Here is a 14,882-nt window from a genome sequence, read left to right on the forward strand (position 1 = left end):
GGAGGAAAGATGGGGAAAGTGAAAATGAGAACACAGGGTTTGTTATGAGGTTTGTGGGCAATAACGTATGTGGCAGCAATCTATAAACCCAAAATACTGCACACGGTTGTTTTTATTATCTTTTTCTAGTTGCTCTGAGTTTAGATTGAGAATGTGGCTGTGCTTTTAGAGACGTGTTCATATCTAAGGAAGATATCAAATTTCGGATTAGGCTTTTATTTCGGAGACTTTTCAAGGAACATGAAAAGATTATCCGCGCAGACAGGCCGAGCGACGGAAAGAACTCAGTTCAGCTCCACCCCGGGGAACACCTCACCTCCGCGAAGTTTTTGAGGAAGCCCAGAGCCACAGAGCCCCACCCACTTCTTTCCAGACCACACCATCCTTCCTCAATTCCGGCCTCCTCCCTAACCAATCACCGCTCAGTTCAACGTCATCACCGAGCGCCATCAGGTAGCGTGTCGGAGGCCGGACCACGTGTACTGTGTTGACTGTCAAAGTCTCTGGGAGCCCAATTTCCGGAAGCGGTGAGTTCAGAAAGAAGTTCCTGCACCGTAGTTCCCCAAGCCTGCGAATCCCCAACCATGAGCGCCTCAGGCGTACTGTCCTTTACCCAGCAAGGATGGGAGCAGGTGCTGGCCAAAGTGAAACGGGCTGTGGTTTACCTGGACTCCGCCTGCGCCGAGAGCCTGCACTGGGGCTGCGGATCCACCCGTCTCCTGGAGGCGGTAGGGGGTCCTGACTGTCACCTGCGAGAGTTCGAACCCGACGCAGTTGGTGGTGGAGCCAAGCAGCCCAAGGTGGTGTTTGTGCTGAGCTGCCTGCTGAAAGGCCGGACTGTGGAGATCCTACGGGACATCATCTGCCGCAGTCACTTCCAGTATTGTGTGGTGGTCACAGCCGTGAGCCACGCTGTCCACCTCACAGCTAATCATGTCCCAGCGGCGGCAGCGGCCGAGATGGAGGGGCAGCAGCCAGTGTTTGAGCAGCTGGAGGAGAAGCTGTGTGAATGGATGGGCAACATGAACTACACGGCCGAGGTGTTCCATGTCCCGTTGTTGCTTGCCCCTGTTGCTCCCCACTTTGCCTTGACTCCAGCCTTTGCATCCCTTTTCCCACTGCTACCCCAGGATGTGCATCTCCTTAATAGCACCCGACCGGACAAGAGGAAGCTGGGAAGCCTGGGTGATGTGGACGCCACTGCCCTAACCCCAGAGCTGCTGCTGCAGATCAGGTGCCTAGTGTCAGGCCTCAGTTCTCTGTGTGAACATTTAGGAGTACGGGAGGAGTGTTTTGCTGTAGGTTCCTTAAGTCGGGTCATCGCTGCGGATCTGGCCAATTATGCCCCTGCAAAGAACAGGAAGAAGACTGCTGCAGGCAGGGCATCAGTGGTTTTTATGGACAGAACCTTGGATCTCACAGGTAAGTGCATTGCTTCGGAGTTCGTCATTACCATTCCCCACATTTCTGGGACTTTCATTGATTCAGCATATCTTTTATTGACCTTTTATTATATATCAGATTGAGGATATAAAGATGAACTAGAGGGACACAGTCTCTAATCTCACAGGGTTTATTGTCTAAAGTGGAATATAGTATAGACAAGTGAATTAGCAATTACAATAACATTTGTTAAATGCTGTAATGGGTAGAAATATCATAAATGAGCATTGCCTTGTTAAACAACAACTTTAGCCCAAGATTATGCTGACATGGAGGAAAACTGTGCACCAGGGAAATTTTATTTTTAGAAATTTACGAATGCCAGTACTCACAACAGTCCTTCATAAGACCACTCTGGTTTGTTGGAGAAGTGTTAACAGATGACCCATCGGAAGGAAAACTACTGTATAATAAAACATAAAATTATCACAGACAATTGAGGTTTAGGAAATGAGTGTTAAAAAGTGAGGCTGAACTTAAATGTCACTAGTAAATGAGATTAAATAGAATTGTAGAAAATATTTTCAAATGTTTATTGATTTTTAGCTCTCATATTAACGATTAAATAATCTCAAATTGTAATAATGTATTATTTACACAAAAGAAACAAATGTAATCCTTAAAGCAGATGAAGAAAAGACACTTTCTGATGTTTGATATGTTATTTTCAAAGGTCAACTTTATTGTTCTCTAATTAGGTTGTATAAAAACGGTTAGTAATGTAGCCTAGCCCCTTCTGCATCCAGGGAGAATAATCAGAAAACTGACATTGGTAGGCATTTCCTTTAATCGGTAAGAAAAAAGTTGAATAAAGTTATAAAAAACAAAATATGTATATTTGAGTTTTTGATCTTAAGATTAATTTTCAGATAAAAAATAGAAAGTAGGCTAAATGGTAATACTGAGATGTAAACTTAATTATGTGACTGGAAAAACCAGATGTCCAGTCTGTGATTTAAATATATAAGTAATAACTGTAGCATCACAGAGTCCATAGGGGATTAAAAGGTAAAACTCAGTAAGCAGATGCTTGTTGAGTTTTTTAGTGGATGCTATATATTACTTTTACTTCTCTTTATGCCAAAAATGTAACAAAGTTGTTTCATAATCAACTGGGAAATTCACATAATTTTGTACCCTCCCCTAAGACTTCAGTTAGGCAAAACTTAATGTCCCACTGTCCAGCATCATAGTAACAGCTCTTTACATCTTCGGTAGCTAATACTTTGTTTTTAAACATACAGAATAAATAAGGCGAGCATAACTTCTGCCTTCTAAAAGTTTGCAATATAATGTAGTCAAGTATGATTTAGAGCCCGGCATGGAGGCTCATACCTGTAATCCCAGCACTTTGGGAGGCTGAGGCAGGCAGACTGCTTGAGCTCAGGAGTTTGAGATCAACCTGGGCAACACAGCAAAACTCAATCTCTACAAAAAATTTAAAAATTAAATAAAAAAATGAAAAAATTAGCCAGGTGTGGTGATCTGTAGTCCCAGCCACTCAGAAGGCTGAGGTGGAGGATAACTTAAGCCCAGAAGGCAGAGGTTGCAGTGAACCGCCATCACATCACTGCACTCCAGCTTGGGTGAGAGTCAGATTCTGTCTCAAAAAAAAAAAAAAAAAAGATTTACAAAATAAAGACACATAGAAAGACAAAGTTGCCATTTGGCAGCAATCATTTTATAGATTCTCTCTCATCAAGCGTCCAGATCTCCTTCCCCATACTCACCTTTCTCACTTCTAATATCACTGAGAAAACATAAGCCACTAGAAAAATCCATATTTTCCCATCACCAAATCTACCACCCTTTCTACATCTGTACCCATGTCTTTTTCCTTCCTTCATATTGAAGAGAGCGCTACTGTCCCTGCCACTATCTAATGCCACCTTTTTCACCTATGTAGACTAAATCCTGTCTTTTCACTTCTCTCATAGATTTACTGTTTTTCAAATACCCTCTCCCTTTCTTAGATCATCATTTTTTCCTTTTCCCTGTATTTTCCCCCAGGGAACATCTTCTTTCTTGATCTCCCATGCTCTCCCAACTTCAATTCCTTTTTTTTTTTTTTTTTGCTTTATTTTATAGCAAACTTGAAAGAGTTGTCTATACTTGTCTCCACAAACATCTACTCCAATTTTCTCTTGACTCCACTTCAATCAGACTTTTATTTTCCAATACTTCCCAGAAACTTCCTTTGTTTTATTACCACATTCATTCTACTGAACTTCAAAGCAGCATTTGACACAGTAAAGTGTGCAAATAGTTAAAAAACAATTAAAGAAGTGTGAAACATATACAGGCAAGCAACCACTTAGCCCAGCTTCTTATATAATCCCTCAAAGCATAACTATGACATACCATTTACTTTCTCAGTATTCCAGTGGCCTCTTATCATACCTCCTGTCAAGTTCCTTACTGTTGTTTTCAAGGCCATACATGATCTCCCCTCTTACAACATTGGCTACCTTGCCATAGCCAGACATGCTAACCGTGTTCCAGCCCCAGCGCCTTTGCAATTCCTCTGCAGCTCTGCTTGGGATGTTCTTACTTGAGGTATCCACGTGGCTTTCTCCCTCACATCATTCCTGCTCCTCAGAGAGTCCTTCCTCAGTGACCTTCTTTGACACTCTCTTACCCCTTACCTGGCTTTATTTGTCATAGCCTTTACTATTCCCTGACACTACTAATTGATTATTTATTACCTGTCTCCTCCCACTTGAATGGAAGTTCTTGAAGGGACTCTGTTTTGTTTACTGTTTATTAACCAGCAAGAGTACCTTGAAAACAGTAGGTATTCAATATATATTTATTGAATGAATAGATAAATGAGTGGATTATAGGTTGTAGATACCAGACATTAATTGAGGTTAACACACTTATTTTTTCTAATTGAAAATGTTTCTGAGATTCTTGAATCATATCGTTAGTAATACACAAATGCAGAAAAAATGATGCATACTTTTCTGGATGATGTAAGATTTGGCAGCTTGGGCTCACCGCAAAACTTAAGAAAGAAAATAATGATATTAGCTAGTAATATTTATATGAATATTTTATAGATAAAAACCACTTCTTTGTGATGGCTCATACCTGTAATCCCAACACTGGGTGTGGTGGCTCATGCCTGTCATTCCAGGCTGAGGCTGGTGAATCATGGGAGCCTAGGAGTTCAAAAACAGCCTGGGCAACAGAGCAAGACCCTGTCTCTACAAAAAATACAAAAATTAGCCAGGTATAGTGACTTATGCCTGTGGTCTCAGTTACTCGTGAGGCTGAGGTGTGCGGATTGCTTGAACCTGGGAGTTTGAAGCTGCATTAAGCTGTGATCGCGCCATTGCACTCCAGTCTGGGTGACAGAGCGAGACCTTGTCTCAAATAAATAAATAAAAATAAAAATCCCACTCTTACATTACCTTATTTGATCTCAACAAATTGAGTGTTCTTTATCATTTTAAGAATTAAGATATTGAGGCTCAAAAGTTGTTCCTTACTGAAAAAAGCATAAGAGTTAGGTAGCCAGGTGTGATAGTATTGTGTCACATTTGACATTTATTTCTATAAATGTCAAAGTTCAGCATCTTTTGTTTTTTGAATTGTCAAAGAGAGAGTTAGTGTTGTATTGTTAGTGTAAAGTCCTTACTTTCTTTACATTTGTTAAGAATCCCTCTGCCAGTAGGTGGTCTTCCAAGGTGAATGGTTAAGTTAGCAAAGGTACTCAGTAGCAGGTTTGTGTGGGAGGGGGCATTTTAGGTACATGAGGTCAGTGAAACAATGTTTAATGTTGAAAGGGGCATTGCTTAAAGGGAACAAATAGAAGATTTCTGTGGGTAGATTCAAGGCAACATATAAAAAGAGTAAGAAAAATTCAGCCACTCTGTCAAGAGCCTGAGAGGAACCATGAAAATATTAGTTTCAATGGGATGCTATGGGCATTCTAACACAAGATATGATGATAAAGCAATGACATTGAACCCCCAAAAGTTCCTTGAGGTATTTCCCAAATACATTAAAAATTATAAAGACTCTACTTCCTTCTTATCTTCTTGAATAATTCAGTTCAAAAACATTTAGGTAGGACTCAGTGAGGTAGGTGTCTGGCAGGGAGGAAGACCTTGGCTGGGCCTGGGTGTTGGATCCCAAATGGGGTGAGATCTCCTGAGTAGAGTGAGGTCACCTGCTTAGTGGTGGTAGGTGACAGCAGCAATGGCCTGGTAGGGTGATAAAGCCAGAATGGCCAGGGCCCAGTGTATTTGCCTATCTACTGGTTTATGGAACCAAGTTTTGATTTGTGGTCCTCTCTGAAACCAATCAGCTTTGAGCATAGGATACTCAAGAAGTGTCCATGATCTACATCCCATTTAAAAATTATCACCTCCTCACTTTTAGAAGGATTAAAATTACTGCTGGCTTGTGGAAGGTAGACTTTGGAAGATAGATTTTAATCAGGACTAGTTTGTTACTGTGATCCTAATAACTGATAAATTGATGTCTTTTTAATAGATAACTTTTGGATAATCATCCAGATTATCTTCCAGATGATCAGCTTAAAGTCTCATTTGCTTCAAAGATGTTTCCACATAGTGTTACATCCCATATTAGTAATATACAGGGTTCATTTTCAGTGGGTACATAGCTGTATTGTCAAATCTTTTGTTTAAATGTTTAAGTAGTTCTGTATTAGTGAGTAAAAATAAGCCCTCTACCTATTAAGACCACAAGTCACCAAATCCTGTTGTCCAGTGGAGGCAATAGATAGGGCCTAGGAGCATGCTAGTGCGGATGCAGCTGGCCCCCTAGGGGCACTGAGAGAACTGAGGCAGTGGAGGTCATGGTGGCTCCATGGTAGTAGTGAATGAGAAAATGCAGCACCTACCTACTGCTTCAGAGTGGCCCCACGTTGAATGAGGTAGTAGGGTAGATGATGTTAGTGGCATTATTGTGGTAAGGGTGCTCCTGGCCCTGGCATTCTGGAGAATACATGGTCATGATGCTCACATTTTTTACGGATTTGCCCTTCTGGATGCAGCAAGCTTAGGGGGCTGGGAAGCTCATGACTATCAGTTTAATGGAGTAGTTGTTATAAGAGTTTGGTGAGGTTTCTTACATCAAATTGTGGCTTACGTTGTGGCATTGTTTAACCAGTGACAACTGAAGCAAACAAAAGATTATACCAACAACTTGTAAAAATCAGAAGGGTTTTACTTTTTATTTTTTGTAAAGACTGAGATTTCACTTTGTTCCCAGGCTGGTCTCAAACACCTGGCTTCAAGCAATTCTCCTGACTTGGCATCCCAAAGTGCTGGGATTACAGGCGTGAGAGGTGATTTGAAAATTATTAGAATGACTTAAATGATTTGAATTTCAATTTAAGAGACTTGACAGTCATTTTAATATAGAGACCAAAAGGAAATACATTTTTCAGTATTTGATTTAGATATTAATTTATATATTAATTTATGTTATTAGATGCTATTTTGGATGCTAGCCTTGATAATTTACTATTAGAAAATGTATATATTTGTATTTCTTCTTAGATGTGAAATTGGCAGTATCAAAAATAACCTCAAATAATTCATAAGTACTTAACATTGTTAACATCATGATGTTCACAATGTAGACAAGTTTCTTTCTCATCTTTCAGTCATCATCTTTGCTAAAAGTAGTATTTCTTTGTCTAAATGTACTTTTTTTTAAAACAAATATTTATTGAGTGCCTATTTTGTGCTAAGCACTGTTCCAGGTAATAGGGAAACAGTGGTAAACAAGATAGTCAAGTTCCTTTCTCTCCTGGTTATCCAGTTGATAAGTACTCAGGGCTTAAATATAAAAAGTTATAATTGTTTGAGAAGTAAATGGCCACTGATGCTCATATCTTTCATTCTGGCTTGCTTTGACCATGTCTAGACTACCCAGGGTTTGGACACCTATGGGTCGGGCATGTTTGTACCGAGGATTTCAGTACAGCATTCTGTGGGCTATTCTGGCTTCTGATTTGTTTCCAGGGACAATTTAAAAAGAGACTTGATTCATGAATTCCTAAAATATTTGAGTTTGGTTTCCTTTCATGTTCTGGCTCTTGAGATTGGCTAGAGTGTTTTGCTAATAGTTTTCAAGTTCAAAATTAAAAGGTAGGAGATGGTGGTAACGCTGGGAATTAAATTTACTCTCTTAGTTCAATTCTGAATTTTAGCTTCATGTAAACTTTTGTTTTTTTTCTGAGACAGAGTCTCACTCTATTGCCCAGGCTGGAGTGCAGTAGAGCCATCTCGGCTCACTGTAACCTTCACCTCCCAGGTGCAAATGATTCTTGTGCCTCAGCCTCCCAAATAGCTGGAATTACAGGCAGGAAAGCCACCACCATGCCCAGCTAATTTTTGTATTTGTTTTGTTTTGTTTTGTTTTTTAGTAGAGATAGGGTTTCACCATGTTGGCGGGGCTGGTCTTGATCTCCTGACCTCAAGTAATCTGCCCACCTCAGCCTTCCAAACTTCTGTGATTACAAGCAGCTTCGTGCAAACTTTTAAATTAAAATCCTTTTGATTAAAGATTAACTCTCAATCCAGTGGATGGTTCTTAATCCTGGGATTATGATACACTGAAGTGTTTATATTTGCTTTAAAGTATGATTATATATCACTTGTCAAAGTATTAAAATTTGAGTCCACTATTAATGGCTAACATTTGAAAATGAACTGTTCATCTCCGTACTCTGCATATGTAAATTCCTTTAATTTTCACAATAATTTGTGAGATAAGTATTATAATTATCCCCATTTTACAGATGAAACTGAAGCATAGAGGAGTTAAATAACTTGCCTCAGATTACACAGGTATTAAGTGGCAGAGCTAGGATTTGAACCTTAGCAGTTTGCTCCAGTGACTACTCATGTGTGGGTGTGGGAAAAGTTTGAGAACTGTTGTCCTATACAGTAGAGATGATCATTATATGGCGTGTCCAGAAGTTAGCAGCTTCAGAGACTAAACATAGTTGGACTCCAGTGCTGCGTTAGTGCTCAGAAAGGTGTCTGATTTTTTTTCTCCCCCATCTGCTTTTCCAAAACATGCAAACTAACTAACTTATATCTTTATTTCAGGGTTCAGAAGATACTATTTAAAATAAATGGGTATGAGACACAATTGGGAAGCCATATAAAGGGCTGACTAGATTTTTGATGTTAGATCCATGCCAGGATAACCTCACATCCTGGCTTAGTGATTTTTTGTGCTATTTAACCCGCATTGAGCTGTTGAGGGTTTTCTCATTTGTAAAGATAATATTTCTGCATTCTAACCTGTGGGAAGAATATGAAATAATTCCTTTTTTTTTTTTTTTTTGAGACAGAGTCTTGCTGTGTTGCCCAGGCTGGTGTGCAGTGGCTCAATCTCAGCTCAATGCAACCTCCGCCTCTTGGGTTCAAGCAATTCGTGTGCCTCAGCCTCCTGAGTGGCTGGGATTACAGGCACATACCACTACAACTGGCTAATTTATATCTATATCTATATCTATATCTATATCTATGTCTATGTCTATGTCTATGTCTATGTCTATATCTATATCTATATCTATATATATTTAAGTAGAGATGGGGCTTTACCATGTTGGCCAGACTGGTCTCGAACTCCTGACTTCAAGTGACCCTCCCACCTCAGCCTCCCAAAGTGCTGGGATTACAGGCATCAGCCATGGAGCCTGGCCTGAAATAATTCCTTCATTCAAAAATACATATTATCTATTACTCAAGGAATAGGGGAAACAGTGCTAAAAATATCCAAATCCTTCCAGTTAAGAAGTTTAAATTTTGTTTGGAAATGAAGACAGTCAACAAATTACTAATATCAGTATAATAATATGGGCTATTAATATTAATGAAGGTAGGTATGGTGGTTTAAAGATATGTCTACAAGCTGGATGTGGTGGCTCACACCTGTAACCCCAGCACTTTGGGAGGCCAAAGCGGTGGATCTCTTGAGCCCAGAAGTTCGAGCCCAGCCTTGGCAATATGGTGAAACCCCATTAGCTAGGCATGGTGTTGCATGCTCTAGTGCCAGCTCTTCAGGAGGCTGAGGTGGGAGGATCACCTGAGTCTGGGAAATCTAGGCTGCAGTGAGCCATGATTGAGCCACTGCACCCTTGCCTGGGCAACAGAGCAAGACCTTGTCTCTCTCTATATACATATGTCTACAAATTCTTTGATACATCTTCCTTCAAGAAATAGAGTTTAAATTCCCTTCCCCTTGAGTGTGGGCTAGGTTAAGTGACTCACTTATCCCTTTATCCCTAAAATAGCATATGGCAGAAACGCAAGAGTGTAATTTTCAAGACCAGGTCCTAAAAGGCATTGCGTCTTTTTCCTTGCTTTGTTCTTTTGGATCACTGGCTCTGACGGAAGTTAGCTACCATGTCATGAAGAGACTTAAGCAGCCCTGTGGGAAGCCCATGTAGTGAGGAAATAGGATTCCTTCCAACAGCCAATGAGGAACTGAGGCCTCCTGTCAATAGCTTTGTGAGTGAGCCATCTGAGAAATGGATCCTCCAGCCCAGTCAAACATTCAGATGACTGCAGCCCCAGCTGACATACTGACTGCAATTTTATGAGAGTCTCTGAGTCAGACCCAGTTAAGCCACTCTGAATTCCTGGATGCATAGAAACCGTGAGATTAATACATATGATTTTAAGACGGTAAGTTTTGAGATAATTTGTTAGCAGCAACATACAACTAATATACTGGGTAAAAGATTAGATAGATACTAAAAAAGTGATGTAGTTTCCACTTTAAATAGAATAGCTAGGGAAGACCTCTGTGAGGTTGTGGCATTTGAGCAGAGACTGAAAGAAGGGAGGAAGCATGCCCTGTGGCTACCTAAGGATAGAACATATAAGACCCAGGGAATGGCAAGTGCATTGGGCCTAAGGTGGGAGCATGTGTGTCATGCTTGAGGACCAGTAGGAGGCTAGTTTGGCTAAAGTGTTGTGAGCAAGAGGGAACACCGATAGGAGATCAGTTGGTGGGGTAGGTAGAGGGAATCCTTTGTATGTTAAAATAAGGATTTAGAATAATAGCCAAGGTATAATGGGAATCAGTTGGAGAGTTTTGAGCTGTGATGTGACATGATCAGATTTATAGGATCATTTAAGTAAGGAGTATGGGGATTGAGGTAGATCCTCAATATATAGTAACTACTATTACTAAAGAGATTATGAGAGCTTAGTTATAGCAATCTTAGCTCTGCCCTTTCCTAGTCAAAAGTCCTTGGGCAAGTTACCTAACTTCTGCCTCTCAGTTTCCTGATCTGTAAAATAAGGACCTCAGAGGGTAATTGAGAGGGTAAAATAAGTTAACATGTCTATCTTCTAGAACAGCTAGAGAAAAAAAATGAAGTAGAGTAAGTGAAAGGTTCCCCCTGCATGATTCTGCAAGATCAGTACAATTCTAGTTACTCAAGACAGTGTTAAAAATGGTATGGATGATCTCTGTTCATTTCATAAGTGTATTAATCAGGATTCTCTAGAGGGACAGAGCTAACGGAATATATGGATTGAGCTCTTATGAAGACTTCTCAATGCTTGCTTCTCATTTTATTCCATGTAAGACTTAGAGACAAGTGAAGATGTTACATGGCTTATGATAATGACACTAACACACATATAATCCACAGGATCATACAGAATTGGTATTTTCTGGTCCTGGTAATTTGAAAAGTTTAGCCCTTGAAGCAATTGGCTTAATTTAGGATAAAAAATCCTGAGGTTGAAGGATACTTAGATGTCAGTTGGACCAACTTGAGTTTTTAGATTGGTAGAACAGCACCACATTTATCGAAGTTGTCTCAAATTACACAAGAAACTAGTAGAGGAAGGGACCACTAGAACCCTCGTCTCCATTTTGTTTTTCCTACACCTCTTTGGAAGAGATGTCATTGGGAATGAAGCCATTCTTTGCCCAGACTAACGACCACATTGCTGTTGGTCAGGTTAAAAGTTGGGCAGGGACGAAATGACTGGGTTCTGATTGACTTGCACCCTAGAGCATCTCAAATAATATTTTACATTTTCTTTAATAAAATAAAAATTAAGCTCTTTGAAAACTAAAATGTGATACAAATCTTGGCATTTTATTCATTTTATAAAAGGAGAATCTGAAGTTACTGTGACATCGATAGACCCTAAATTCTTAAGTCTGTATTTGAATTATGTAAATGGCACTAATTAAATTTAAAAAATGAATATTGAATTCTCTGAAGCTGGATATGGGATAAAATGTATTCACAGAAGAGTACATTAATTAGAATATGTATTCTTTTTATAAAATCTGAGAAGCCGAATAATCATGGTCATGAAAAATTGGCATTTTGTTATTTCTCTAATGTAATATTCTAAACAGTTTCTGATGAAATGTGAATAGTTTTACTAATTGGATAAGTCTCATGTGCTTTTGTAGCAAACATTGGGGAAAAGTGAAGTTTTCGTAGAGTTAACATCAACCATAATCCTACTATCCAAAGATAACCTTTCATAAAACTTTGTGTGTGTGTTTATTCTTATTACAACAGGGATGTATGTTCACCATAGTAAGTTTAGAAGTGCATATAAATAGCAGAAAATAAAAATCTCAGTTTGAGAACTGCTTTAATAAATATACTATAATTTAAAGAAAATGATTCATCTGCTTTTGAACATTTAGAATGTTAGTATACAATATTTTAGTCACATAAATTATACTTTGGTTCTATAAAAATAACTTAGCCATTACATCTTAAAAATAAATATTTTATGTCTTGATTTCTCATATTCAGAAAATTTCAAGAGGACTGTTAACAGTTTCAATTTGCAGAGGGTTTAATGAACTGAGACTTGCTGAACATCCCTGAGTTTGGGGTTGGGGAGTTTGGGGTCGGAAGGAGGAATGAGCAACAGCCAGATTGCAGAGGCTATAGAAGTTAGGGAAGAAAGACAGCACACATAGAACACTTGTTTGTGCCTTGTGTCTATGGAAGGCAGATGAAATACGGGAATAGCTTGGGGTAAGGATCGGAAGAATTTGGGCATCAAGTTCAAAGAAAAGTTATTTTGATGATAAATGAAGATTTTAAAAATTTTTAGTAATTGAGGAAGGAAATAGTTGAGAAACAAAGAAATTCTTGATGCTCTGAGGTAGTCCTAATATCTCCATTTCAGCCTTAGTTTAAAGACATAATTCACTTAGAGATTTCTGATCCCTCTCTGGATACCAGGACCATTTATAATCAATAGGCATTAATTCAGCAAGTATTTACCAAGCAACTTCTAGCCTGAGTGCTGGAGAGACAACTATACTTCATAGACAACATAAATAAGACATAGTTCCTTCTAGACCTAATAAATGAAGATTGTACTGGTAGAACAAGAACCCCTTTTTTTAACCTTAGAAGTCACCTTGGAAGCACCCATGCTGGTTCTGTAATAAGTCACTTTAGTGTGCCTTTTTTTTTTTTTTTTTTTTTTAAACTAAGAGTATGGTTTTTGGAGTTATCTGGCTCCTGGATTTGAATTCTTACTCTGTAATGTATAAGTTAATTATTTACTTGTTCTTGAGCAAGCTGAGCATAATAATACCTACATATTAGGGTTGCTGTAAGAATTAAGTAGATAATGAATGTACAGTGTGGAACTGAGGACCTGATGTAGCATAAGCCCTCAATGAATATTAGCTGTTTTGGTGAAAATGATGGTGGTGATAATGATGATTCCTTGGGTTCCTGGTTTGGCCTTTCCTTCCTGATTCTTCTTTCCCATTAATATGACGTGGCAAAAACAACAGAGAGATAGAGTTAGGGAGGCATTAGAAGCAAAATGTTAATTGATTTGAAGTCGATGGACTTATAGCAAATAGATGTGGCAAGTCCTACCCATTGTTGGCATGATGTCTTCCAAGCAATCATGACTTTTATAGAGATAAGTTGGTTTCATGGAAAAAGCCTTGAACTGTGTCATTAGTCTTGAATTTTAATTCGAGTTCATTAATTAAAGTAAAACACCTAAAACAGTGCCTAGTACACAGAAAGCACTCAATAAATGTTTCTGTCATTGCAGGCCATTACCATTCATTCATTTATTCTTTTCTTCATCCAACACATATTTGGTGAGAGCCCACTAGCTGCCAGTTTCCATGGTAGACTTGGTGGGTACAGGGTGAACTAGATAAACAGGGCCTTTGCCACTATGAAGACATAGTTCTAGTGGAGGGGAGATCTGCTATTCTTGGCCAGGTCCCTAAGCCCTTTGGGGTTTTAATATCTTCATCAGTAAAATAAAAGCGAAATTCAGGCCAAGCGTAGTAGCTTACAACTATAATTTCAGCTGGGAGACCAAGGCAGGAGGATCTCTTGAAGCCAGGAGTTCAAGACCAGCCTGGGCAACATAGTGAGAGACTTAAAAACAAAAAAATTAGCCAGGTATAGTGGCTAATTTTCCAACTATCTGGGAATAGTTCCAACTATCTGGGAAACTAAGGTGGGAGAATTGCTTGAGCTCAGGAGTTCAAGGCTGCAGTGAGTTATGATTGCACTCCAGCATGGGCAACAGAGTGACACTCTGTCTCTAAATAAAAAAAAAAAAAAAAAAAAAAAAAAAAAAAAGAAAGAAAAGAAAGAAGAAAAGAAAACAATGTAAAAAAAATTAAGCTTTAAAATTTCAGGATAGTATCATCTTATGATACTATTTACTTGACTGACTAGATGCACATTATTTGTTTATTTATTCATTCACTCAGCAAATGCTTGTTGATGCCTGCTATGTGTAGGCACTGTGCTAGGTGCTAGGGATACAGTACTAGCCAGAGCAGACATGAGGTCTGCCCTCATGGAGCATTAATTACAACCTGTGAGGTACATGTTGACTAGGTGATTGTGAATGTGATTAGTTGTATAAAGGGCAAAATGTGAGTTTTGTTGAACAGAAACTAAAAATGTTTGTTATTTTTGATAGAAAGCATGTGATAAAACATTTATCCAGCTTGCTTTTTCCTACTATTTTATGAGTTTACATCTTCTTGTCTGCTTAAACAGGAGCAGTTGGACATCATGGAGACAACTTAGTAGAGAAGATCATTTCAGCACTTCCCCAGCTCCCAGGCCACACAAATGATGTGATGGTTAACATGATAGAGCTCACTGCACTCCAAACTGAGGAGGAAAATTGTAATGTGGTTGCACCAGGCTGTCTTGCACAATCCAAGTAAGATATGTAGTTTTTGTCCTTTTATCTTTCTCTATCTTCCCCTTTCTTTTTCTCCTAGATTGAATATTCCCATAGAAAAAAAATGAAGAGTTGGTCTGGTTGAAAATTTCACAGTTGGTAGCATTTAGCAAAAAGCATTTTTTCTTAATTTTGAAATAACCATATCCACTAAACATAACAATAACCCAGAAAGTATGGAATTTTATAGAAGTGTCATTT

General features: G+C 38.9%; 1 protein-coding gene across 6 annotated transcripts in view; it reads left to right on the plus strand.

Annotated features, from left to right (window-relative positions):
* The first annotated feature begins 458 nt into the window (after positions 1-458).
* Positions 459-14,882, plus strand: part of SCFD2 (sec1 family domain containing 2) — a 498,290-nt gene continuing 483,866 nt past the window's right edge. For all 6 annotated transcript variants that reach the window (XM_078001950.1, XM_078001951.1, XM_001091758.5 and 3 more), the window contains exons 1-2: positions 459-1,422; positions 14,492-14,660. In XM_078001950.1, coding sequence (XP_077858076.1) covers positions 585-1,422; positions 14,492-14,660 — 1,007 coding nt within the window. In that variant the 5' untranslated portion in view covers positions 459-584. The remainder of the gene's footprint in view (positions 1,423-14,491; positions 14,661-14,882) is intronic.

This window comes from Macaca mulatta, chromosome 5 (assembly GCF_049350105.2).
Source record: "Macaca mulatta isolate MMU2019108-1 chromosome 5, T2T-MMU8v2.0, whole genome shotgun sequence".
Classification (NCBI taxonomy): domain Eukaryota; kingdom Metazoa; phylum Chordata; class Mammalia; order Primates; family Cercopithecidae; genus Macaca; species Macaca mulatta.